Below are 27,160 nucleotides of genomic sequence, written 5' to 3' on the forward strand. Positions count from 1 at the left end.
CTATAAACTAACAATGGCAACTTCATATAAGGAAAATCATTACAAAATGTTCTACAGATGGCACCTGCCACCTGCCAGGCTCGCAAAAATGTATCCAAATCTATCACCACTATGTTGGAAGTGCAGGGAAAAACCAGGTACATACTACCACATCTGGTGGACATGTGAAACCACCCAAAAATATTGGTATAAAATCAGAACTATGCTAGAACAAATTACTTCCCAGAGCATCCATGCAAAACCCGAACTATTTTTATTAGGAATCATAAGACAAAACTTTAGTAAAGAAAACAGATATATTATAATTCATATTATTACAGCCGCAAGGATTTTATATGCACAATTCTGGAAACAAGAAAAAACCCCAACCGTTCTATCACTTCTGATTAAAATAATGGAATGTGCAGAAATGTCCAAGCTCACAATGGAATTGCAAAACAAGGATGAGACAGATTTCTACAAAGCATGGGACAAATGGTACCTTTGGTTAAAAAAAAGAAATTACTTAAAAATTATTCATCAAGAAAAATATCCAACAAAAACAACTTGAAAAACTAGCAAACTACATCACAAATCATAACATTAAATTGAAACGACAAACTGTAAACATCGATTGACACGAATTTTAAACTACAAAGAAAACAAACCCTTAAATCACTGATATGTATTGGCACTAACAATTACATCAAAAGCTTATGGAGAAAACCTTAGGGAAATCTACACCACCTACGCTTAAAATACAGGCCGCAAAGCATGAAAGCCCCAACTCTAATGCTGGCCTTCTCTTCTTACTACTCCTCTTTTGCTCCAATCTCCTATCCCTCTTCCCCCTATATCTCTCTCCCTTCTTCCCCAAGCCCCTACCTTTCTTCTTCTCTCCCTCCCCATCTATGTGTACTATACAAGTAAATTATAAATATTAGAATGTATATTATAAATATCCCTTTTGCTTTTCTGTACCCTGTTTTTAATGTATATGTTCAATAAAAATATTTCTTTAAAAAAAAAAAAGCAATCCTTAAAATTCTGGTTTAAAAAAAAGTCCATTAACATTCACTCAACAATCATTGGTCAGGGGGAAGATCCATTAGCCCCAGGCCTGGTGACAAAGATGAGTTTTTAGGCTTTTTCGGAAGGCAAGGAGGGTGGGAGCAGTGTGAATATCTGGGGGTAGTTGATTCCCGAGAGTTGGGGCCACCACAGTGAAGGCTCTTCCCCTAAGTCCCGCCAGCCAACATTGTTTGGCTGAAAGGACCCTAAGGAGACCACCTCTGTGGGACCTCACCGGTCGCTGGAATTCGTGCGGCAGAAGGCGGTCTCAGAGATAGTCTTGTCCTATGCCATGTAGGGCTTTATAGGTCATAACCAACACTTTGAAATGTGACCGGAAACAGATCGGCAGCCAATGCACTCCGCGGAGCGATGACGAGATATGGGCATGTCTTGGGAGGCCCAAAACAGCTCGCGCGGCTGCATTCTGCACGATTTGAAGTTTCCGAACGCTCTTCAGAGGCCGCCCCATGTAGAGAGCATTGCAGTAGTCCAGTGTTTCCCAACCTGGGCAACTTGAACATATTTGGACTTCAACTTCCAGAAGTCCCCAGCCAGCGAATGCTGGCTGGGCAATTCTGGGAGTTGAAGTCCAAATATCTTCAAGTTGCCACGGTTGGGAAACACTGCAGTAGTCAAACCTCAAGGTAATAAGGGCGTGAGTGACTGTGAGCAAACACTCTCTGACCAACTGGTGCACCAGGTGGACTCGGGCAAGCGTCCCCCTCGCCGTGGCCAAAGCAGGGGGCTGGACTGCAAGACCTCTAAGGCCCCTTCTGATCCGTTGATTGAACCCAGCCTTCCTCCAAAGTTGGCTGCAGTCCTTCCCTCCTTGAAGGCGCCTGCAGGGTCTTCCTGCCAAACGTCTTGGCTAGACGCTTGTGTGATCTGGCAACGGTGCGACCTATGAACACACTGTCCACCATCCCTGGTCATAGCTGCTGGACCAGACCGACGTGTTCTTGAAGCGGGGCTTGGCATCCCAAAACCTTTGGCTGATTACGAATTGCGTCAGCTGGGCTTCCAAGCACAGCCAGTTGAGATTTTATTGTGCTTAATTGTTTATTGTAGCTTGAGGATCTCAGCCATCCTGGGAACTGGATCAAGGCTGCTTAAAATAAATGAAAAATAATATGAATAAAGATGGAGGAATAGGTAGTTGCATCGTGGTTTTAGAGCCTGGTTAGCCCTGAGAACAATTAAAAATGCCGCTTTTTATTTATATAAGGGAGAACTAAATTAAAGTCAGGTTATTTGCACAACAGTGTCTTATTGCAACACTTTTTTTTCTGGATATGATGAAGGTTAGAAGTTGTAAAGTGGATTGCCATTTCCTTCCTTCCTTCCTTCCTTCCTTCCTTCCTCCATCACTCCATTCCTCCATCCTCCCTTCCATTCTGTATTATTTGCTCTTCTCTTCCTTTTCCCTTTTGTCTTCTTCCATTCTTTTCCTTCTTTTTGCTGCCCTCACCTTCCTTCCTTTCTTTTTTCCATCTTGTGTTACTTCTCTTTTCCTTTTTTCCTTCTTTCTGTTATCCCCCCTCCCCCTTTCCCTTCCTTCCTTCCATTTGTATTATTTGTTCTTCTCTTTTTCCTTCTTTTGGTTTCTTTCATGTTTTTCCTTTTTTTCTTCTTCCTGCTGACCTCCCTTTCCCCTCCCCTCTTTTCTTTCCTTCCTTATTTCCTTACTTACTTATTTCCTCACTCACTCCCTCTCTTCCTTATTTCCTTCCTTCCTTATTTCCTTCCTCCCTCCATTCCTCCCTCCCTTCCTTCCTTCCTTATTTCCTGCTTCCTTCCTACTTTCATTCCTTCCTTTCTTTTTTCTTTTTTTCCTGCCTTCCTTTTTTTCTTCTTTCCTTTCTTTCCTTCCTTCCTTCCTTATTTCCTTCCTTCCTTATTTCCTCCCTCCCTCCATTCCTCCCTCCCTCCCTTCCTTCCTTCCTTATTTCCTGCTTCCTTCCTACTTTCATTCCTTCCTTTCTTTTTTCTTTTTTTCCTTCCTTCCTTCCTTTCTTTTTTCCTGTTTTCTTTCCTTCCTTCCTTTCTTCTTTCCTTTCTTTCCTTCCTTCCTTCCCTGTTTTCTTTCTTTCTTTCCTTCCTTCCTTTCTTCTTTGTTTTCTTTTTTCTTTCTTTCTTTCTTTCCTTCCTTCCTCATTATCTTGAACATCCCATTCTTAATTTGGTTGAACAAGATAGGAAAAGGAGGAGGGAGGAGGTAGGGGAGAGGAGGGGGGCTTCTCCAAGACCCCCAAGGGGGAGCAGACCTGACTCCTTTCTCTCTCTGGTGACCCAACAGGGCCCAGCCTCCTCTTCATCACCTACGCCGAAGCCATCGCTAACATGCCGGCGTCCACTTTCTTCGCCATCGTCTTCTTCCTGATGTTGATCACCCTCGGACTGGACAGCACGGTGAGCACAGGGGGGGTGTCCTGTTTTGACAGAGAGGGTCTTTGGCAGGGCAGGGAGAGTCCAAGAAAGTCGCTGTTCTGTCTGAATGCCAAGCCCCAATCATCAGATGCACACAAATAACCAGCTGCAGCCCGAGTTCCAAGGTGTAATTTTCAGAAAGTAACCGGAAGACCGAAGCTTGTTAGCAAAGCTCAGAAAGGCTCTTTTGGAACACAAACTGAATTCAAAAATCAAGATGAGATGATTCCGAAATGAATGACATTGTCTTCTGCAACAAGGAGGAGCATGACTCGCCCTTAAATAGTGGGAGGGCGTGACCCAATAGCTAGCCGTGAAATTTTAATGCCACTTTATAAGGGCTTAGTAAGGCCACACTTGGAATATGCCATTCAGTTTTGGTTGCCACGATACAAAAAGGATGCTGAGACTCTAGAAAAAGTGCAGAGAAGAGCGACAAAGAGGATGAGCGGCTAAAGAATCTGAAGAACGGTTGCAGGAACTGGGCATGGCTAGTTTAATGAAAAAGACCAGGGGAGACTTGATATCAATCTTTCAATATCTCAGGGGTTGCCCCAAAGAAGAGGGAGTCAGGCTATTCTCCAAAGCACCTGAGGGCAGGACAAGAAGCAATGGGTAGAAACTAAACAAGAAGAGAAGCAACTTAGAACTTGTTGTGGTTGGCTCTGGCCCAGCTCCTGCCCCCAGGGATTGGGGAGGTTGATGCAGGGGAAAATTCAACATGTCACAGGCCTGTGTTATTGCCGACAGAATCAGTTGAGAGTTTAGCTTCCTCGGACGAAGAAGAAGGTGGGAGTGACTCGGCAGAGGAGGGCTTGGCACACAGCCAAGGCAGTCAATCTTCCTTATCTTCTATAGCTTCAGCTGATGACATGTTGGACCCATGCAAGCGCAGAATTATGCATAGAAGAGACCAAGTAAGAACATATTACAAGAAATAAGGGAGGCCACCTGGGTTTGGGTGGGGCTCCAGTAATTAGGGCTGCTCCTATAAATAGCAGCATGTGGGTTTGGCCATTGTGGAAGAATATCTGTTGCAGTTTTGTCAGGAATCTTGTGTGCTGGACTTTGTCGCTTTTTCACGCCTTTGAAACCAAAGCAGAGCAGCGTCTGTGTGTGTCTCCCTTCGTTGGAAGAAGAAGGGGCGTGAAGTTTCTCCCCAGCTGCGGGCTAAGTACTTAATGACTGCTTAAAGGAAATTGTACAGAGTACCAGGTTGTTTTGGGAGGAGTGCTCTTTGCAATACCAAAAACAGTGCTTTGTTTATTTTGAATTTTGTGATAAAGAACATTGTTTTGAATTGTCAAACGTGTGTGTGTCTGAAATTTGTATCCTTGAATTTTCGGGAGGCTCCTACCAGAGAGCCCGGCAGAACAGAACTAAAGAGAAATTTCCTGACAGTTAGAACAATTGATCAGTGAAACAGCTTGCACCAGAAATTATGAGTGTTCCAACACTGGAAGTCTTAAAGAAGAAGTTGAAGAACCATCTGTCTGAATTAGTGTAGGGTTTCCTGCCTAAGCAGGGGGTTGGACTAGTAGACCTCCAAGGCCCCTTCCAACTCTGTTGTTGTTGTTATTATTAAATAGTTAATGTAATGTAAATTTAATGTAAAAGAGATAAACAAATGAGAAATATAATTGAGAGAACCTGGATGACAAAAAGAGACAAGGAGGCAGCGTTAAATAAATAAGGAACATATACTTAAAATTAGATTAGAAATAGGTTTGAAATGGAATTGGTTAAGAATTTGATTATTACAACTGAAAAATGAAGACAAATTGTTCAATCTATTGCTTTTTAAGCTAAAACCAATCATAGGTTTTTTTCCTACTAGATAGACAATAATTCATGATTGGAAATGAGATTTAAGGTGTTTTTTTTACTATGGCTTATATAAGTATATTGATTTTCATTGAAGATAGCTGTGTTGTTATGTATATATGTTTTTAAGGAGAAAATATATTTTTTTTAAAAAAAGTGTTGCGTGTGTGCTCACACCCCACCTAAACTGGTAGCGACTGTGGCTGGCTAGTCTCTTCTTGAAAGCCTCTAGCGATGGATCAGCCCCAACTTCTGGAGATCATTCCTGCCTTTGGTCCTTCTTCTTCTGGAAAAAACTTCCAGCAGACTTGGTTGGTAAATCCACAGGAACTGAATGTAAATATGCCTGGGATAAACATATATCCATCCTAAGATAAATACAGAAAATAGTATAAGGGCAGACTAGATGGATCATGAGGTCTTTTTCTGCCATCAATCTTCTATGTTTCTATGAATGAGGAAGGAGGGGAGGGAGGGCGGAAGGAAGGGAAAGGAAGGAAGGAAGGAAGGAAGGAAGGAAGGAAGGAAGGAAGGAAGGAAGGAAGGAAGAATCCACAGTCACTGAACTTAAACATGCCTGGGATAAACATAGATCCATCCTAAGATAAAATACAGGAAATAGCATAAGGGCAGGCTAGATGGACCAGGAGGTCTTTCTCTGCCATCAGTCTTCTATGTTTCTGTTCTGCCGGCATGTTTCAACCGCCCGTAATTACAGGGTAATTAGTCCAGGAAGACACACACCACATGATAAAAGGAAAACCCAAAAGTTTTTATAAACAGAAAAACAGAAATAGCTCCCTTTTTAAATGTCAAAGGGATTTTTTGGTACACACAAGGCACAGGTGAAATGCAGTCCAATTGCTCACCCAATAACTGGGAAATTGAGTCCAATTCTAAAGTCCAGAGAGTCCACACACAATCTTGAACAGCAGAAAAACCACGATCTTGACGAAACAATGAATCAGATAAACTGCCATGAGGCTAAAACACCAAGCTGCACTTTTATCTGTAGCACTAATTACAGCAGCTCCACCCAACCACAGCTGGCCTCATTTTCTCTTGTAATAATCCTTCAGTTGTTGTCTCCTATGCATCACTTTACGCATGCGTGGATGTGTCATTAATTCTTGTTCAGAATCCAGGGATGATACAGATGATTGATCTCCTCCTGGGCTGTCTGCCAAACTCCCCTCTTCCCTGTCACTCATGCTTCCTTGGTCAGAGGAGGCTTCGTCGGCAGATTCCATCGGGAGCAAAACAGGCCTGCGGCATGTGGATGTGGGGGAAACATCCACCTGCACATTCCTTGGGGCAGGAGCTGGACCACAGCTAACCACAACAGTTTCTATATTTCTTCTCTTTTTTCCCCTTGACCACTCTCGGTATTTTTTTCTCTCCAGTTTGCAGGCCTGGAGGGGGTCATCACGGGCGTGCTGGATGAATTCCCACACACCTGGGGCAAAAAACGGGAATGGTTTGTGCTGCTGGTGATTGTGACCTGCATCCTGGGCTCTCTGTCCACCCTGACTTTTGTAAGTAGCCCCTCTGCACCCCCCCTGGAAGGGAGGGGGGAGGAGAGGGAGGGGAGCCCACCTGTACACCCCCAATGAGAGTTCCACCCCCAAGCAGAATTGGGTGGCGTCTCCTGTCCTCTGAGCTACTGACTGGGATTAGACAAGGGTGGGATGCAGGGAGGAGCTTGGGAGATGGCGGGAATGGGTTGGGAAATGGAAAGCTACAGAAATGTTGGATTTAAAAAAAAAGAAGTTCACTGCTAGTCCTCAAGGCAGAGACCAGAAGGAGAGAGGGTGGGAGAGAAACCATATGCTAAATAAATAAGATTTACTATTTGTTATTATTTGCTGTGACGCTGATAATGTTAGCTAGTTGGGTCATGAAACGCCTGTTAGAAAAAGAAAAAAACAAGCTCAGAGAGCTCCAAGGACCCCACAGTCCTTTTCTTCCTCCCCTTCCTCTTCTCCATCTTCTCCTCCTCTTCTTCTTCTCCTCCTCTTCTTCCTCCTTCCTCTCCTCTTCCATCCCTTCTTTCTCTCCTCCATCTTTTCCTCCTCCTCCTCCTTCTTCCTCTACAACATCATCTCCTCCTCCTCCTTCTCCATCATCTTCATCTCCTCCACTAGCTCTTCATCCTCTCCTCCACCTCCTCCCTTTGCTCCATCCACTTCTTCCTCTCCTCCTCCTCTATCACTGAAGACGTAACCTAGTTGGGTGATGAAACGTCTACAACAAAACCACCCAGCTCCGAGTCCACTAAGGATCCTTCCAAATAAATAACAATTACAAGTATTCAACAGCTCAGGGCAGCCTCAACTGGGGGACGGGTGGCAAATAAATTGGATAGATTAAACAAAAGATGCGTGATTCCAACCTATTTGTCTTCACACACGTGGGCCGTTTCTTCTTTTGGGGTTGTAATACACTGCACATTTTCGTTTCTCCAACGCTCCTTCTCCCTCTCTTCCTTCCTTCTTTCCTTCCAGGGAGGGGCCTACGTGGTGAAACTCTTTGAAGAATACGCCACGGGGCCAGCTGTGATAGCCGTGGTCTTTCTGGAATCCATCGCCGTGGCTTGGTTCTATGGTGAGCTCTGTGGTGGGGGACGATGAGGGACAATGTCATTGTGGGGGAGGATGATGGGTAAGCAAGGATGGCTTCCTCCTTGGGGAGTGACCAATGGGTGGCAGGCTCTGGTGAGACCCCCCCCCCAACTCTCATCACCCAGAAGGCAGAGGAGCCCATGTGGTCTAGATATAGTGGACTTCCATAAACACGTGGATTTCATGGGAACTCTGGAGGTCCATGGCCTCTCTCTTGCCCCTTATAGCAATTCGCTTCTAGACTTATATACTGCTTCACAGTGCTTTTCCAGCCTCTCTAAGTGGTTTACATAATCAGCCTCTTTTGCCCCCAACAATATGGGTCCTCGTTTGACCCACCTCAGAAGAATGGAAGGCTGAGTCAACCTGGAGCCAGTGGTGAGATTTGAACCGCTGAACTACAGCTAGCTGTTGGGTAAAGCAGCCTGCAGGGCTGCACTCTAACCACTGTGCGACCCTGGGTCATTATGACCCCCTTGCAGGCAGTTTGTCTATTACTTATTGTATACTGAAAATTATTGTTTATATTTAGTTGATATTGATACAAGAAGAAATTTTATTATAAACTGCTTAGTTACAAATATATATAGACTTCCAAATATAAAAATATCGATAGTTATAAGTTGAAAAATAACAGAATATTGTGTGGGGGATTTGGTGAATGGTGGCCTGGGATAGAATCTTTGATATATTAGAAAAGCAAAACAAAATATTGAAAGAAATGTCAACCACCAATACAACTACAATGACTATAAAAGGAGGCAAAAAACAGCAAATAACAGGGGCAACTGGGGGCACATCCCCAGCAAGACAAAGATCTATTGAAGATCTATTCAAACTAGAGAAAGCAGGGAAAACAGAGAATACAACATTGCTACAAACTATGAATTTAACACTAAATACGGTACAAGAAACAATGGTTAAATTACAGGAAATGATGATGCAGAATCCTGCTGAGTTAAAATCTGATATCTTAAAGTTAAATACCAGTATGGAATTGATAAGAGGGGATCTCAAGAAACACGAGGATCAAATCAAAACAGTAGAACTCAAGACAGAATGCAATGAAAAAAAATTAGAAAAAGTAGAACAAAAAACAATCAAATCTCATAAAGATCTTGAATACCAATTAATAAATCTGGAAATGGACAGAGCATCGTATTTCCTGAGGTTCCAAAACATTACAGAAACAAGAGAGGAAGATATAGAAGATAGAATAGCGGAGTTGATAGGAGAAATACTCCAAAAGGAGTATTTCCAGCTCCGAGTCCAACACTGGGGCCACCCCCGGCTCATTATGTCCCCCTTGCAGGCAGGTTTCAGGGTGCAAGATGCTTGTGGGGACCAGCGAGAAGTTGCCCTGAGTCCTCAGGGAGTGGGTGGCATATAATTGCAATAAATGCAATTAAATAAATAATATGCAATAATAATACCTATATTATTAATATATAATAATAAGTAAATGCAAATAAATAAATAAAAGGCCAGTGGGCCGCAAGGTTCCTTTGCTCCTCAAGGGTTGAGTGGACGTGACTCCCCCAAAGCTATCTACGGAGAGGGGTGGCATACAAATCTAATAAATAAATATCTCCCATGCGCTCTTCAGCCGTCGGCCCTCACACCTCCTTTGCCTCCTCCACAGGGGTCACCCAATTTTGCAACGAACTGAAGGAGATGATGGGCTTCGTCCCTGGCTGGTTCTGGAGAGTCTGCTGGGTGGCCATCAGCCCTGCGTTCATCGTGGTGAGTAGGATCGTGACAAAACCACCAAGCTCAAAGAGCATCCAGGACCCACATCCCTCTCCCTCCTCCCCTCTGCAAATCCCCCACTCTTCTAGCACTGATGATGTTCCCTAGTTGGGTCATGAAAGGTCTGCAAAAAAAAATCACAACGCTCTGGGAGTCCCCAGGACCGCACAGTTATTGTCTCTGTCTCTCACGTTTTCTCTCTCTGTGTCCCTGTCTCCCTCCCTCTCTTTCTTCCTCTCCCTTTCACTCTCTGTCTCTCTCTTCCTCTCTTTCTCTCTCTTTCACTGTCTCTCTGTGTGTCCCTGTCTTTCTCTCTCTGTCTCTCTCTTCCTCTCTTTCACTGTCTCTCTGTGTGTCCCTGTCTTTCTCTCTCTGTCTCTCTCTTCCTCTCTTTCACTGTCTCTCTGTGTATCCCTGTCTCTCTCTCTCTTTCTTCCTCTCTCTTTCTCTCTCTCTTTCACTGTCTGTGTCCCTCTCTCTCTCTTTCTTTCTCTCTCTCTCTGTCTGTCTCTCTCTTCCTCTCTCTCTCTTCCAATCTCTTTCTTCCTCTCTCTTTCTCTGTCTGTCTCTCTCTTCCTCTCTTTCTCTCTCTCTTTCACTCTCTTCCTCTTTTTGTCTCTCTTTCACTCTCTTCCTCTCTCTCTCTTTCACTCTCTCTCTCTCAGTATGTGTCCCTGTCTCTCTCTCTTTCTTTCTTTCTTTCTCTCTGTCTCTCTCTTCCTCTCTCTCTCTTTCACTCTGTCTCTCTCTGTGTCCCTGTCTCTCTCTTCTCTTTCTTCCTCTCTCTTTCTCTCTGTCTCTCTCTTCCTCTCTCTCTCTTTCACTCTCTCTCTCTGTGTCCCTGTCTCTCTCTCTCTTTCTTCCTCTCTCTTTCTCTCTCTGTCTCTGCGTCTCTCTGTCTCTTCCTCCCTTCCTCCCCTTCTCTCTCTCCTTCTCCAGCCGTATATTATCCTTCAATTTTACATCCTTTGCGTTGGTTTGACAGCGCTGTTTCCATCCCCGCTAAACAAAGGCTTAACTCCCTGTTCCAAAATTAGCTTTTTTAAAGTGCCGTCAACATTGCGCACCAGACACCAGAAAATGTAAGGATCGTGGACGCAGCCAAACGTTTCCTAGGTCTGCCCTGCCAGGAGAAAACAACCTTTGCTGGCATGATGGATTGTCTGTTTATCAAAGTCTAACTTTATTGCTAAGAATAAAACGTGGGATCACCGTCAGCCCTCCAGCTAGTAATACACACACACACACACTCCAAGTCTCCAACTCTTTCTTGCTTAGCCTCACTGGTGAACTTTTTATGAGCCCTGGAAAGAAATAAAAGAAATAAAAAGGAATAATCTGACAAACTGCAATTGCAGGGTTGTTGAGGACAGTGCAAATAGGAACACGAGAGGGGGGTTTGTGTCTGTGTGTCTGCGAGTTGCCATGGAGGTTGCAAATTAATTTTTAATTTCTGGGGAGTTGAGGTTAGGTCAAGAGAAAGTCAGAGGACCTCGACAGGCCCTCCTGCCCTACAACTGTTTGCTTGTGCCTCCCACTGACAAAGAGGGGGGCAAACACAGCAAAGGTGGAAGTTTATTTACTCCTCCAATTTACAAGGACATTTTCGGTCTTGTAAATAGCAAATACTACGCCGTGCTCTTTTTTTTTTAAAGAGGCAAACAATCAAAAGGGGCTAAAATCCATCTCCTTGCTGGCTTGCGTTAAACAGGTTTTTAAAAAGAAAGATGCTTTTTCAAAGCGAATGGAAAGAGGGGATGGGTATTCCCACAGAGTTGGGCTTCTCCAGGTCCCTTCGACGAAAGACCCAGGGGAAGAGCCTTCTCTGTGGCCGCCTGACCCTCTGGAATAAACTCCCCCAGGAGATTAGGATTGCCCCCCACCCTCCCTGTCTTTCGCAAACTCCTTAAAACCCACCTCTGCTGTCAGGCATGGGGAAATTGATTCCCCTGGGCCGCTCCGTTTTATGCATGGTTTGTCTGAGATGTATGACTGTTTTATATTAAGGGTTTTAAATTGTTTTTAATCATTGGATTTGTACTGTGTTCTGTTGTTGTGAGCCGCTCCGAGTCTCCAGAGAGAGGCGGCATACAAATCTAATAAATAATAATAATAATAATTATTATTATTATTATTATTATTATTATTATTGTTGTTGTTGTTATTATTATTATTATTATTATTATTATTATTATTATTATTATTATTATTCCGGGGGTGAGTTGGGAGCGGTGTATGGATGAGCTCTCCAGCATCCTACAGCTGGATGGAATTTGGAGTTTTGAAGCTGGTTGCTGAAGATTTGTTTTATTTTATTTTTGTTTTTATTGGTTTGGTTTGGTTTGGTTTTATTATTTTTTTTATTTTATATTTTATTTTATTTTTTTTATTTTATATATTTTTTTTTATTTTTTTTTATTTTTTTATATTTTATTTTATTTATGTTATGTTATGTTATGTTTTGTTATGTTATGTTGTTATTTTATTTATTTATTTATTTATTTATTTTTGTTATGTTATGTTTTGTTATGTTATGTTATGTTATGTTATGTTGTTATTTTATTTTATTTATTTTATTTTATTTTATTTTATTTTATATTTTATTTTATTTATTTTATTTTATTTTATTTATTTTATTTTATTTTATTTTATTATTTTATTTTATATTTTATTTTATTTTATTTTATTTTATTATTTTGTTTTATATTTTATTTTATTTTATTTTATTATTATAGCGGACATGATTGAAACATTGAAATATGTTCAAGGGTTAAATAAGGTTCAGGAGGGAAGTGTTTTTAATAGGAAAGTGAACACAAGAACAAGGGAGCACAATCTGAGGTCAGTTGGGGTAAAGATTAGAAGCGATGTGAAAAAATATTATTTTACCAAAAGAGTAGTAGATGCTTGGAACAAAGTTCCAGCAGACGTGGTCGGGAAATCCACAGTCACTGAATTTAAACATGCCTGGGATAAACATAGATCCATCCTAAGATAAAATACAGGAAATAGTATAAGGGCAGACTAGATGGGCCATGAGGTCTTTTTCTGCTGTCAATCTTCTATGTTTCTATATTTATTTTATATTTATTTTATTTTTTATTTTATTTTATTATTTTATTTTATTTTTATTTTATTTTGCAAGTACGTACTGGTAGTATACATAGATATAATGTTGTTTATATACATGAGATGGGTACTAATAACAGAGAGATCTTAGGACAGGGATGGTAGGCACGTTTATGCAAGTCCCTTACTGACCTCTTCGGAATCCTTGGATAGTCCAAGGCTAAAGTTTCGGGGGTTTGGTGATGATACTACAGAGTCCGATAGTGAGTTCCAGGCATCAACTACTGGGTTGCTGAAGTCGTATTTCCTGCAATCAAGTTTGGAGCGGTTTACTTTGAGTTTGTATCTGTTGTGTGCTCGTGTGTTGTTGTGGCTGAAGCTGAAATAGTCATTGACCGGAAGGACGTTGAGCAGATAATTTTGTGAATTATGCTTAGGTCGTGTTTCAGGCAATGTAGTTCTAAGCTTTCTAAGCCCAGGATTTCAACTCTGGTTGTGTAAGGTATTCTGTTGTGAGTGGACGAGTGGAGGGCTCTTCTAGTAAAGTATCACTGGACACTTTCTAATATATTTACATCTGATATGCGGTGTGGATTCCAGACAGATGAGATGTATTCAAGGATTGATCTGGTGAAAGATTTGTGTGCTCTTGTTAGTAATGTGATATTACCGGAGAAGAAGCTATGTAGGATTAGATTAAAAACACTTGAAACCTTTTTGGTGATGTTGTTGCAGTGGATTTTGGCACTCGGGTCATTTGATATGAATATTCCAAGGTCTTTTACAGAGTGAGGGTTGTCTGTAAGGTCTTGTTTATCTAGCTTGTATTTGATGCTTGGATTCTTTTTTCCAATGTGTAGGACAGAGCATTTTTTGATTGAGATTTGGAGTTGCCAGATGTTTGACCATTCTGAAACAAAGTCAAGGTCTTTTTGGTGAGTAGCTGTGTTATCGGTGGTGTTGAAGAGTTTTACATCATCGGCAAAGAGAACACAGTCACTTGAAATGTGATCACAAAGGTCATTTATACAGAGTATGAAGAGGGTTGGTCCTAGTACGCAACCTTGGGGTACACAGCTGTTAACAGGAACAGGATTAGATATGGCACTCCCTATTTTGACAACTTGTCTGTTTGATAGGAATGTAGTTATTCAGTCATGTAGGGATCTTGAGATGCCATGGGATTTGAGTTTTAGAAGTAGTTTGTCATGAACCACTGAGTCAAAGGCTTTACAAAACTCAATGTAAATTGCATCTATTGATTTCCTCTGATCGAGATGTGTAGTCCAGATGTTTTTGCAGTGTAGGAATTGCAGGTTACGAGATAATTTTTTTCCTGAAACTAAATTGTTAGAGAATAGGGGATTAGTTTCTAGGTGGGGGGTGATGGATTGATTTATGATAGATTCCATGACTTTGCATGTCACGCAGCATAGAGAGATTGGTCTGTAGATCCTACCAGTCCTTTAGGATTCTGAGAAGCCAGCCGTGGGAATAAAAGTAGGGATGGATCTATACAGAAAGGGGCATCCTGAATATGGCATCCCTCAGGCCTGTCTAAACACACTGACAGGTTGGTGGAAATAAGACACCAGACATCCTGATTGTGGAGAAAAAGAAAGTATGGATCATCGACATCGCAATCCCAGGAGACAGCAGAATTGAGGAGAAGCAGCTAGTGAAATTAGTGAAATACGAAGATCTAAAAATCGAGCTGCAATGACTCTGGCATAAGCCAGTGAAAGTGGTCCCAGTGGTACTTGGCTCAGCGGACATTTGAAAACCATCGGAATTGACAAAATCTCCATCTGTCAATTGCAAAAGGCCGCTTTACTGGGATGGGCAAACATAATTCGCCGCTACATCACGCAGTCCTAGGTGCTTGGGAAGCGCCCGACTGGTGATGAAATACGAAATCCAGCATAGTGATCTCGTTTGCTGAGTTGTATTGACATAATAATAATAATAATAATAATAATAATAATAATAATAATAATAATAATAATACTTATTATTATTATTATTATTATTATTATTATTATTATTATTTATTAGATTTGTATGCCGCCCCTGTCCGAAAACTCGAGGCGACTCACAACAATCATAAACAATGTACAAATCCAATGTTTAAAACATAATTTAAAAACCCTTGTAATAAAATAATCACACAACCCAATCAAACCATACATAAACCAAGTAGTTAAGGGAGGTGTCAATTTCCCCATGCCTGGTGGCACAAGTGAGTTTTCAACAACTTACGAAAGGCAAGGAGGGTGGGGGGCAGTTCTGATCTCCAGGGGGAGTTGGTTCCAGAGGGCTGGGGCCGCCACAGAGAAGGCTCTTCCCCTGGGCACTGCTTAGTCGACTGGACCTGGAGAAGGCCAACTCTGTGGGACCTAATCGGCCACTGGGATTCGTAAGTAAATAAGTAAAATACAATGTTCGCCATCACTGAGCTCAGCCATTGGGGGCTCTTCTCCAGTTCATCCTCTGCAGCTTCGTAGCCAGCCCTCCGCAAATCCGCCTCTTTGACTACAACTACCCATACTGGACCACGGTGCTGGGCTATTGCATTGGGACGTCCTCCTTCATCTGCATCCCAGCCTACATGGTTTATCGGCTGGCAAGAACTCCGGGAACGCTTAAAGAGGTAGGCTGGTCCTGTGGGGGCGAGAGGGGACAGACGAAGGCACTGGAGGAGGAAGGCAAAGGGGGAGCTGGCCCATCAACAGAGGAAGCTACCTGAGGAAGCTACCTGAGATGGGAATAGGCAGTTCTGGTACTTCCAGATTTTGGCAAATTGAACATGGGTGGTCTTCAATTCCCAGAATCCCCCAGCCAGGATGCTTTAGAATAGAATAGAAAAGAATAGAATAGAATAGAATAGAATTTTATTGGCCAAGTGTGATTGGACACACAAGGAATTTGTCTTGGTGCAGATGCTCTCAGTGAACATAAAATATATACATTTTTCAAGAATCATGTGGTACAACACTTAATGATTGTCATAGGGTTCGGGTTAGAGGGGAGGACTTCCACCCCCAGAATCCCCCAGTCTCTGAACTCCCCTCCCATGCCTCCGTGGAGGGGAAGTTGCGGTCAAAACGGAAGTTGGGGTACAAAAAGATATTGACAAAATTGAACGGGTCCAAAGACGGGCTACAAGAATGGTGGAAGGTCTTAAGCATAAAACGTATCAGGAAAGACTTAATGAACTCAATCTGTCTAGTCTGGAGGACAGAAGGAAAAGGGGGGACATGATCGAAACATTTAAATATGTTAAAGGGTTAAATAAGGTCCAGGAGGGAAGTGTTTTTAATAGGAAAGTGAACACAAGAACAAGGGGACACAATCTGAAGTTAGTTGGGGGAAAGATCAAAAGCAACATGAGAAAATATTATTTTACTGAAAGAGTAGTAGATCCTTGGAACAAACTTCCAGCAGACGTGGTAGATAAATCCACAGTCACTGAATTTAAACATGCCTGGGATAAACATAGATCCACCCTAAGATAAAATACAGGAAATAGTATAAGGGCAGACTAGATGGACCAGGAGGTCTTTTTCTGCCGTCAATCTTCTATGTTTCTATTAATGAGGGAGGAAGGAAAGAAGGAAGGAAGGAAAGAAAGAAAGAAGGAAGGAAGGGAAAGAAGGAAGGAAGGAAGGAAGAATCCACAGGAACTGAACTGAAACATGCCTGGGATAAACATAGATCCATCCTAAGATAAAATACAGGAAATAGTATAAGGTCAGACTAGATGGACCAGGAGGTCTTTTTATGCCGTCAATCTTCTATGTTTCTATTAATGAGGGAGGAAGGAAAGAAGGAAGGAAGGAAAGAAAGAAAGAAGGAAGGAAGGGAAAGAAGGAAGGAAGGAAGGAAGAATCCACAGGAACTGAACTGAAACATGCCTGGGATAAACATATATCCATCCTAAGATAAAATACAGGAAATAGTCAGACTAGATGGACCAGGAGGTCTTTTTATGCTGTCTATCTTCTATGTTTCTATTAATGAGAGAGGAAGGAAAGAAGGAAGGAAGGAAAGAAAGAAGGAAGGAAGGGAAAGAAGGAAGGGAGGGAGGGAGGGAGGGAGGAAGGAAGGAAGGAAGGAAGGAAGGAAGGAAGAATCCACAGTGACTGAATTTAAACATGCCTGGGATAAACATAGATCCATCCTAAGATAAAATACAGGAAATAGTATAAGGTCAGACTAGATGGACCAGGAGGTCTTTTTATGCCGTCAATCTTCTATGTTTCTATTAATGAGGGAGGAAGGAAAGAAGGAAGGAAGGAAAGAAAGAAGGAAGGAAGGGAAAGAAGGAGGGAGGGAGGAAGGCAGGAAGGAAGGAAAAATCCACAGGAACTGAACTGAAACATGCCTGGGATAAACATATATCCATCCTAAGATAAAATACAGGAAATAGTATAAGGGCAGACTAGATGGACCAAGAGGTCTTTTTCTGCCGTCAATCTTCTATGTTTCGATGTCCCCCTGAGGCCAGTGATGGCCACCTGTCTCTCTCTCTCTCTCTCTCTCTCTCTCTCTCTCTCTCTCTCTCTCTCTCTCTCACTGTCTCCGTCTCTTCCGCAGCGTCTCCTGAAGAGCATCACGCCCGAAAGGTCCACGGAGATTCCCTTCGATGGGATCCACATGAATGCTGTTTAGGCCGCCCCCCACATTTTGGGGTGGGGGGGCGGATAGGGAAGGAAGGAGAGGCCAGGACCGGGGCCGAATCCTGCCTCCTCCTCCTCCTCCCGTGTGCTTTCCAAAGGCTCTATTCCAAAGACGGGAATGTCCCCCCGGGAATGTCGGACCGAGGAAGACCTACGAGCGATTCCGGAGGAAAGGACCCCCCCCCCCCCCGCGAGGCTCCCCCGTTTGGCTCTTCCGAAGGGCCGTGACTTTCTTTTCTGGACACTTGAGTTCAAGTGACTGACCGTTCCCTGGACCTCTCGGGATGCATGCGTGGTTTTCCTCCGGCCTTCGTTTGGCCCCCTCTGCAAGTGAAGAGTGTCTCCCTTAGTCTTAGAGCCATTCTCTGTGCAAACCTCGTCTGTCGTGAGTCTCTGTTCGGATCAGCCCTCCGTTGTGTCGTGTGCGTTGCAAAGAATCTCAGGTTTTTTGCCTCCCCCACCTAACTGGGGAGGGGGAGAAAACCCCCAAAAGAAAAGCAGGAATGGTCTGTCCAGGTTTGTTCATCATAAATTTAGCTTAATCGTAGCCAAAGGCCAGCTCAGACCTTGAAAGGGGGGGGGGGGTAGGAAGGAAAGAAGAAAGGAAGGAAAGAGTGAGAGAAAGGAAGGAAGGAAAAAAGAAGGAAGGAAAGAAGAAAAGGGTCAGAAAGAAGGGAAAGGAAGGAAGAGAAAGAAAGATAGATTTCTGGAAGAAGCAGAAGAGAGATGAGATTGTGTGTGTGTGTGTGTGAGTGAGAGAGAGAGAGAGAGAGAAGGGAAAGAAAGGAAGGAAAAAAGAAAAGGGTAAGAAAGAAGGGAAAGGAAGGAAGGAAGGAAAGAAAAAAGAAATAAATAAATAAAAAGAAAGAAAGAAAAAAGCAATAAATAAAAAGAAAGAAAAAAGAAATAAATAAATAAAAAGAAAGAAAGAAAGAAGGAAAGAAAGAAAGAAGGAAAGAAAGAAAGAAAGAAAACAAACAAACTTCTGGAAGAAGGAAGGGGGCAAATAAATTTAAATTCCCCGCAGCTGGAAAGCTAGCATTGCAAGGAGCTCAAAAGAGACAAAACCTGCTTGACCGAAAATTCTCTTTATGTGTGTGTGTGTGTGTGCGCGTGTGGTGTATATGGATCCAACATCCCAAAGCGGTCCAGTCCTAGTTAGGCTGGCTAAGGAGATCCTAAGCAGGGGTGTTGGACTAGAAGACCTCCAAGGTCCCTTCCAACTCTGTTGTTATTATTATTAAGGTCAGGAGGTAGGAAGTTCTCAGTGGACGTAGCCAGATGTTCTCTGCGCAGCTGGATGCAGTTCCCCCTGTCTACACAACGCAGACTCCAGTTGAGCCCTGGAATGACATATACTTTAGTGTCCTTCATGTGAGGTTAGTGGTTTTCTTGCAGACATTTCATCCCCATACGGGGTAAGATCATCAGTGCTTGGAAGGGAGTGGGGTGTTGCTCACTCTAAGCCTTGCAAAGAGAACACTGGTGATGTTACCTAGTTGGGCCATGAAATGTCTGCAAGGAAAGAAGCTCAGAAAACACCAAGCCCCCCAAAATGTCCCCTCTTCCTTTCTTCTTCTTCTTCTTCTTCTTCTTCTTCTTCTTCTTCTTCTTCTTCTTCTTCTTCTTCTTCTTCTTCTTCCTGCTGTCCATCAAGCTAAGAGAACACCTCCCAGTCCTCCTCCTCCTCCCTTTCTTCCACATCATTGTCTTCAGTCCCTTCTAGCACTGATGACGTTTCCTAGTTGGTCATGAAACGCCAGACAGCACCAAGCACCTCCTCCTCTCTCTCCTTCCTTCCTTCCTTCCTTCCACATCTTTTTCTTCACTCCCTTCAGAAAGCACCAAGAACCTCCCACTCTTCCTCCTCCTCCCTCCTTTTCTTCCTTCCTTCCCTTCTTTCCTTCATCTTTTTCTTCACTCCTTTCTAGAATTGATGATGTTTCCTAGTTGGGTTATGAAATGTCAGACAGCACTAAGTTCCTTCTCCTCTCCTCTCTTCTCCTCCCCCTTTCTTCTCTCCTCTCTTCTCCTCTCCTTCCTTCCTTCCTCCCCCCTCCCTCCCCCTCTAGTGTCTACTAGGACCTTTCACGATCCATCTAAATCTTGTAGGACCTGCATGGGATCCTCTTTGCAGGGAATGTTTCCTCTTCATCAAGCAAAGGCCCTTTATAAAAAAAAGGTTAAACTATAAACTGGTGGAACCACGTGTAAGGTGTGTGTTTGTGAGTGTGTGTAAACAATTCTCCTCCCAAAACAAGGTGTGAAACCTGGTCTAAATGAAAACCATACTTCAAGGCCTCCGAGGAAATAGTCATAAAATCCAGGATTGGTTGACCCAGGAGGAGAATTCGCTTCTTCTGGGTTACTGGATCACTGCAGAAAAAAGGTTTGTTCAATTGTGGCCACTTTTAAGAGGTTTGTGGACTGCAACTCCCAGAATTCCCCAGCCAGCCGTGTTCGGAGTTGACGTCCACAGGTCGCCAAAGCAGCCAAAAAAGTGGGACACACCTGGTTTACGCCCTACTCAAAGCCAAAGCCCCCTATTCCGTGCAAACCTGGAACTTGTGCATTGTCGGTTTTTCTGCACAGAGAAATAGTAATTAAAAAAACAGAACGAAACTGGAGTTTTCTTTTTACAGAATCTAGGTCCTGAATGGTGCAATAGGCCGACCTCTCCGGTCCTCTGTACGTTGCTGCTTTCCTGGAATGTGTCCAAGTGGAGTTGTGCGTTTTGTTTTTGTGTCTCGCAATGTTCCAAGTGTTGTAATAAAAGTTAAGTGTGACAATAAAATGGAAGTTGTACCCTCTACCTTCCTGGTGACCAATGATTAAGATTTAAAAGTTGCTGGGGAAAGGATGCCTTGAAATCGGACAAGCTGCTTGCTCAACACGCGTTCGTCATTTTAATTTACCATATTTTTTAGAGTATAAGATGCACCTTAGTTTTGGGGGAGGAAAACTGGTCACTTTCAGCACGGATGATGTTACCCAGTTGGGTTATGCAACGTATGCAAGAAAATCCATCAAACTAAGAGAGCACCAAGGGTTTCTGAGTCGTCGTCCTCCTCTCCTTCCTTCCTTTCCTTCTCTTCCTTTTGTCTTAACTTCCCTTCTTCTCTTCATTTTGTCCTTCCTTCCTTTCCTTCCTTCCCTTCTTTCCTTCTCTTCCTTCCTTCCTTCTCTTCTTTCCTTCTCTTCCTTCCTTCCCTTCTTTCCTTCTCTTCCTTCCTTCCTTCTCTTCTTTCCTTCTCTTCCTTCCTTCCTTCCCTTCTTTCCTTCTCTTCCTTCCTTCCCTCCCTTCTTTCTTTCTCTTCCTTCTCTTCCTTCCCTTCTTTCCTTCTCTTCCTTCCTTCCCTTCTTTCCTTCTCTTCCTTCCTTCCTTTCTTTCCTTCTCTTCCTTCCTTCCCTTCTTTCCTTCTCTTCCTTCCTTCCCTCCCTTCTTTCTTTCTCTTCCTTCTCTTCCTTCCCTTCTTTCCTTCTCTTCCTTCCTTCCCTTCTTTCCTTCTCTTCCTTCCTTCCTTCTCTTCTTTCCTTCTCTTCCTTCCTTCCTTCCCTTCTTTCCTTCTCTTCCTTCCTTCCCTCCCTTCTTTCTTTCTCTTCCTTCTCTTCCTTCCCTTCTCTTCCTTCCTTCCCTTCTTTCCTTCTCTTCCTTCCTTCCTTTCTTTCCTTCTCTTCCTTCCTTCCTTCCCTTCTTTCCTTCTCTTCCTTCCTTCCTTCCTTCCCTTCTTTCCTTCTCTTCCTTCCCTTCTTTCCTTCTCTTCCTTCCTTCCCTTCTTTCCTTCTCTTCCTTCCCTTCTTTCCTTTTCTTCCTTCCTTTCCTTCTCTTCCTTTTGTCTTAACTTCCCTTCTTCTCTTCATTTTGTCCTTCCTTCCTTTCCTTCCTTCCCTTCTTTCCTTCTCTTCCTTCCCTTCTTTCCTTCTCTTCCTTCCTTCCCTTCTTTCCTTCTCTTCCTTCCCTTCTTTCCTTTTCTTCCTTCTTTCCTTCTCTTTCTTTTATCCTTCCTTCCACATTTTTTTTCTTCACTCCGTTCAAGCACTGATGATGTTCACTACCTGGGTCATGAAATGTCTGCAAGAAAATCCACAAAGCTAAGAGAGCATCAAGGACCTCTCAGTTCTCCTCCTCTTCCTCCCCCTCCTCCTCTCCTTCCTCCCTCGTCCCATGGGCTGTATAGGTGGGGCAAAAGTTTCTACTTTGTACTTGCTAATCACTAGAAGAAAATATATGAATTGCAACTGGTCACTTTCCTTCCTTCCTTCCTTTCCTTCCTTCTCTTCCTTACTCTTCAAACCTCTCACCCTTCTAACACTGATGACATTACCCAATTGGGTCATGAAATGCCTGCAAGACCAGTTCTATGGAACCGGTAGTAACTCGGCAGCCTGGATCGCTGGAACCGCCACGCCCTGAACCATCGCTCTCCGCATGCGTGGCTGCATCATTAACTCTTGTCCCGAATCCAAGGAGGAGAGAGATAATTGATCTCCTTCTGAGCTGTCTGCCACACTCTCCTCCTCCCTGTCACTCATGTCTTCTTGGTCAGAGGAGCCTTCATCAGCAGATTCCACCAGGAGCAAATGTATATATAATATAAAAGAAACTATTCATAATATATCGCCTACTTCATAAAGTAAAGAAGGTATATCTCAGGGTTAGGTTTGATAGTCTTTCTTAAAATCTTTTGAATCCAATGCTGAATTTACGTCCAAAATTTACATAGCTGAAATCTCTTTCGTGTGCACATTTATTTATTTATTTATTTATTTATTTATTTATTTATTTATTTAATTTTATTGGATTTGTATGCTGCCCTTCTCCGCAGACTCGGGGCGGCTAACAACAATGATAAAAAACAACATGTAACAATCCAATTTAATAAAACAACTAAAAACCCTTATTATAAAAACCAAACATACACACAAACATACCATGCATAACTTGTAATGGCCTAGGGGAAGGAATATCCTAACTCCCCCATGCCTGGCGACAAAGGTGGGTCTTGAGTAATTTGCGAAAGACAAGGAGGGTGGGGGCTGTTCTAATCTCTGGGGGGAGTTGATTCCAGAGGGCCGGGGCCGCCACAGAGAAGGCTCTTCCCCTGGGGCCCGCCAAACGACATTGTTTGGGGACCCAGAGAAGGCCAACTCTGTGGGACCTTATCGGCCGCTGGGATTCGTGTGGTGGAAGGCGGCTCCGGAGGTATTCTGGCCCAATGCCATGTAGGGCTTTAAAGGTCATTACCAACACTTTGAATTGTGACCGGAAACTGATCGGCAGCCAGTGCAGGCCGCAGAGTGTTGCAGAAACGTGGGCACATCCCCTCACAAGATTTTGATTCCTGCGCCACGAAGCTCAGAGATCACCAAGGACCCCACAGTCGCCTCCTCCTCCTCCTCTTCCTCCACAAACCCCTTCCCTTCTAGCACTGATGACACTACCTAGTTGGGTCAGAAAACGTCTGCAAGAAAGCGAAGAGATCACCATGGACCACACTGGAGAAGAGGAGGAAGAGGAGAAGGAGCAGGGGACTTCCCAGCAAACCCAACGCTCAAGTGAAAAGAAATCCCCTAAAATTTCTCTTGTATCGGATCACCTGCACACCATCAGACAGGCATCTATTTTGGGAGTTTACAAAAAAAAAAAAAAAGTCCCTGCTGTATCCATAGCGGCCAAAAAATACAATGGTCCAAATGGCTTTCCAGGATACGAGATGTAAACACGAGACTTTTCACGCCAACAGAAAAAGATCTCGTAAGGAAATTTAAATCATACCACCAGCTGTTAGAAACACTATACAAACCTTATTTCAAATACAACATACAGTATCTAGATATTAATGAACACCCTGCTACCAACCAGCAGTTCACATGACAGTATACAGTGGTACCTCTACTTACAAACTGAATGCGTTCTGTGCCCAGAAAAGTAGAAAAGTTTGTAAGAAGAAGCAATTTTCCCCATAGGAATCAATGTAAAAGCAGACTTCCAGTTTCGTTGAGGACCGCAGCGGAGTCTCTTGGCAGGGCTCTGCCTTGAGACTCCTTTCACCCTTCCAGAGGTCGCCCCAACGCGATCGGATCGAGTCCGGATGGCTCGATCCTAGAACAGGGGATTTCCCTCTGTCCGAGGGGCCATCGCTGAGGCTCCAGAGGCAGGGGGTCTGTCCTGCAGCTCTGGAACAGGGAGCACCGGTCCTCTCGCAAGAGGACTCGGCCATTGCGATCCCACGAAACCAGCGGGAAGCAAGAAAGAATCAGAAAAGTGAAAGCAGAGATTAAAGCTACTCTTATTGAAAAAGGAATACACTAAAGAAAATACAATCAAGGTAAAAAGATTTCCCCCCCCCTATGTTTCATATTAAATAAGAAGATCGAAGTAAAAGAAAGCGGAGAATAAAAAAGTCTTAAAAGAAGGCGAAAGAGAAAGTTGTCTAAAAACATTGTATCCAGGCGCAAAATAACAGCCGGAACTTACTTTCACTACTTTCACTTATTGTCTTGAATTTTTTACTTGAAGTGTCAAACGCTTGAAAACAAGGGGAATTTAAAGGATTTCAAAATGAGACACTAAAAGGTTTAACATATATAAAATGACATTATTTGGCTGAATATTTTTCTCCCCTTTTGAAGCAATTGGTTACAAAAAATATTAGAAAATGAAGTCCGGGCTCTGATTTTTCTAGCGGAAGGATCAAGACTGCTTACTATCTAGACATAAAACGTGAATAAATATATAAAAAATACTTTTCTTCTATTTTGGATTTTTCTACATTTGGATTATTTGATTGACCCTATTTGGATTACTTCGTTGGATCATTTCGTTTGGATTAACGGCGGTTCTGTTGGATTCGTAGCGGAGAGGCTTTACATTTTCCCTTAAGCTGCGAGAGACGGATCGACTTCATTCTAACATTGGATAATTAAATTGCAATCGTTTGGAAAACTGAGATTCTTTACTGTTTTTATTCTTTAAATCAACGGGACCTTCTTTTAACCTATACTAAAGTGTTTTCTAAAACAGATTAGATCTTCAATCAACAAAATTATTCTATTATAAGAGGAATATTAATAATTGGTTTTTTGCTTCTTCCTTCTTACAATTTTAAGTTTTGAATTTTAAACCCATATTATAATCATCTTGGTTTTGTATATGCATTGTTAAAAATCCTTGGCTTCCTGCTCCTCCTTAATTGAATTATATTTTTTCTTTTCTTTTAGATTGCCCTCTTCCTTTTACTCTCTTTTTCTCTTTCTCTCTATTTTCTTCCTCCTTCCTCCTCCTTTGGTTTTCCTTTTTTTCCCTCTTCTCCTGCTGTGCCAAACCAATTTCTTTTTTCTTGATACTTAGAGTAATAAGAGTTTACGAGTCATATTTTGAATATTGAATTTTAATTGCATTTGTACTTGAACTATATTTCAAATTTCAGTGTGTATTTGAATTTTTACTGTGGTTTGCTTAGGGTAATTAATTGCGTAGGTTTGGAATTTATAGCGATTTTCTACACACTGCTAACATAAAATAATACTAATTTTAAATTTCAAAATGTCAAGTACTTCTACCTATACTAAAACAATTAAGAAGCAAACATCTGTTGCATCGTCCCCTCAAGGCTCGCCTCATCCCTCCCCCGCACAGCCGGTCTTATCAGCAACTATGTTTACCAAGGAGAAGGAGAAAGAGAAACCACAACAACCTTCACTTGCCTCAATTCAAGAGACACTAACTGCATTAAAAGAATTTATGCTTCAATCTCAACGCGATGCAATTCAGCAGAGAGACGAAATAAAAGCAGAGATGGCTGAAATGAAAGTAGACACAGGAGAGATGAAAGACCAGATGAAGGAGATCAAAGAAACCTTGAAAGACAGTGAAGACCGAATGAAAGCAGCTGAAGAAAAGGCGGAGAAAATGGAGAAAAGAATTGATCACCTTGAGGACAGAGCGGATTCACGCTACAGAAGACATGATGAATCAATTACACATCTGGAAATGCAACATGCGTCATATGGGCTATGATTTCAAAATATAATAGAAGAAAAGGATGAAGATTTAAAGGCCATTATGGCTGACATTATTGGGAAAATCCTCAAGATAGACCCACTTGAAATAATAAAAGAAATCGATGAAGTTTTCAGAATTTCGAATAGCTACATACGTCGTTTCAACCTTCCACGAGAGACTCACATCAAATTTGTAAGAAAAACTTTGTGAGATGACATATTGCATTGGTCAAGAACTGGTCAATTACAACACAAAGGTAAAGAAATAAAAATATTAAAACAAATTCCAAGACGTGTCCGAGAGAACAGAAGAGATTACCATTTTTTGACCAAACTCTTGATCAAAGAGAATATAACTTTTCGCTGGCTTATTCCACAAGGACTGTCACTGACATGGAAATCAACAAGATACAAGTTGGAGAATTTGGATCAAGCAAGAGACTTTTATGAAAATAGTGGAATAAGCGAAATGGAACAGCTAACAAGAGAACTGGAAGCAATGCAGGCGGAAGCCATGGGGGCATCTGCACAAGTGGAGGAGCAGGACCACGGGGCCAGAAGAAAGCAACCCCAGCGGGAAACCAAGAAGTACAATAAATGACCACATCGAGAGACTTAAAAATTTTCTCAGTAAATGTTAATGGACTAAACGAACCAAAAAAAAGAAAACAAATATTCTCTAAAATTAAGAACCAAAAGGCTCAAATTGTTATACTTCAAGAAGTACATATAAAAAAAAGTAATAGGAATTTATTGCTAAATACTAAAATTGGAAATATGTATGCTGCATTAGCAGATCAAAGGAAAAGAGGAGTAGCAATGTATGTTGAGAGTTCTATAAATTCCAAACAATTATTTAGTGACAACGAAGGTAGAATTTTGATTGTCCAGGTTAATATTGAACCTAGACCTCTTGCTATTGTTTCTATATATGCCCCAAATGATGATCAAATTGCATTTTATAAAAAATTACATCAAAACATTATAGAGTTAAATTTGGAAAATATGTTAATTATTGGAGATTTTAATGCCATAACAAATAGGCAATTAGACCACTCGGGGGAGAAGAAAAATAGTAAAAAGAAAAAAAAGAATTTATTACCCTCCACTTTTCAAAATATGAAAGCAGAATTACTATTGAATGATATTTGGAGGGAAAGACATCCCCAAAGAAGGCAATATACTTTCTACTCAAACCCCCACAAAATTTGGCCTAGAATAGATATGGTGTGGGCTCCCAAAACAACAGCAGAGTATATACAAGAGGTGGAAATAGATGTTAATACTTGGGCGGATCATAACCCAGTTATAGTCTATATGAGAAATAGTAAAAAGCATTATAATTGGCAAATGAATAGAAATATTCTGAAAGAGAAAGAATATAAAGAATGGATTGAGAAGGAATTAAAAATATTTTTTGAAATTAATAAAAATACAGATACTACTCCCCAAAATTTATGGGATGCAACTAAAGCATACATAAGAGGATTAACAATATCCCACACAGCAAAATACAACAAAGAAAAGAAAAGAAAATATGAACAATTAACGAATGAATTAAAACAATTAGAATTTATATCACAACAAAATATGAAAAATAAGGATTTGGAAAAAAAATAAATTCAATTAAACATAAAATTAGACTGGAAGAACAAAATCAAATACTGGAAAAAATAAAAAGGGCTAAGCAACAATATTTTGAACATGCCAATAAACCAGGTAGATGGTTAGCAT

General features: G+C 42.0%; 1 protein-coding gene across 4 annotated transcripts in view; it reads left to right on the forward strand.

The window, feature by feature from the left end:
- SLC6A4 (solute carrier family 6 member 4) overlaps window positions 1-20,232 on the forward strand; it is a 67,556-nt gene extending 47,324 nt beyond the window's left edge. For all 4 annotated transcript variants that reach the window (XM_070735463.1, XM_070735461.1, XM_070735462.1 and 1 more), the window contains 6 exons: window positions 3,350-3,462; window positions 6,708-6,839; window positions 7,809-7,908; window positions 9,568-9,668; window positions 15,226-15,393; window positions 17,340-20,232. In XM_070735463.1, coding sequence (XP_070591564.1) covers window positions 3,350-3,462; window positions 6,708-6,839; window positions 7,809-7,908; window positions 9,568-9,668; window positions 15,226-15,393; window positions 17,340-17,414 — 689 coding nt within the window. In that variant the 3' untranslated portion in view covers window positions 17,415-20,232. The remainder of the gene's footprint in view (window positions 1-3,349; window positions 3,463-6,707; window positions 6,840-7,808; window positions 7,909-9,567; window positions 9,669-15,225; window positions 15,394-17,339) is intronic.
- Window positions 20,233-27,160: the final 6,928 nt, after the last annotated feature.

Source organism: Erythrolamprus reginae, chromosome 1, assembly GCF_031021105.1.
Source record: "Erythrolamprus reginae isolate rEryReg1 chromosome 1, rEryReg1.hap1, whole genome shotgun sequence".
In the NCBI taxonomy this organism is placed as follows: Eukaryota; Metazoa; Chordata; class Lepidosauria; order Squamata; family Dipsadidae; genus Erythrolamprus; species Erythrolamprus reginae.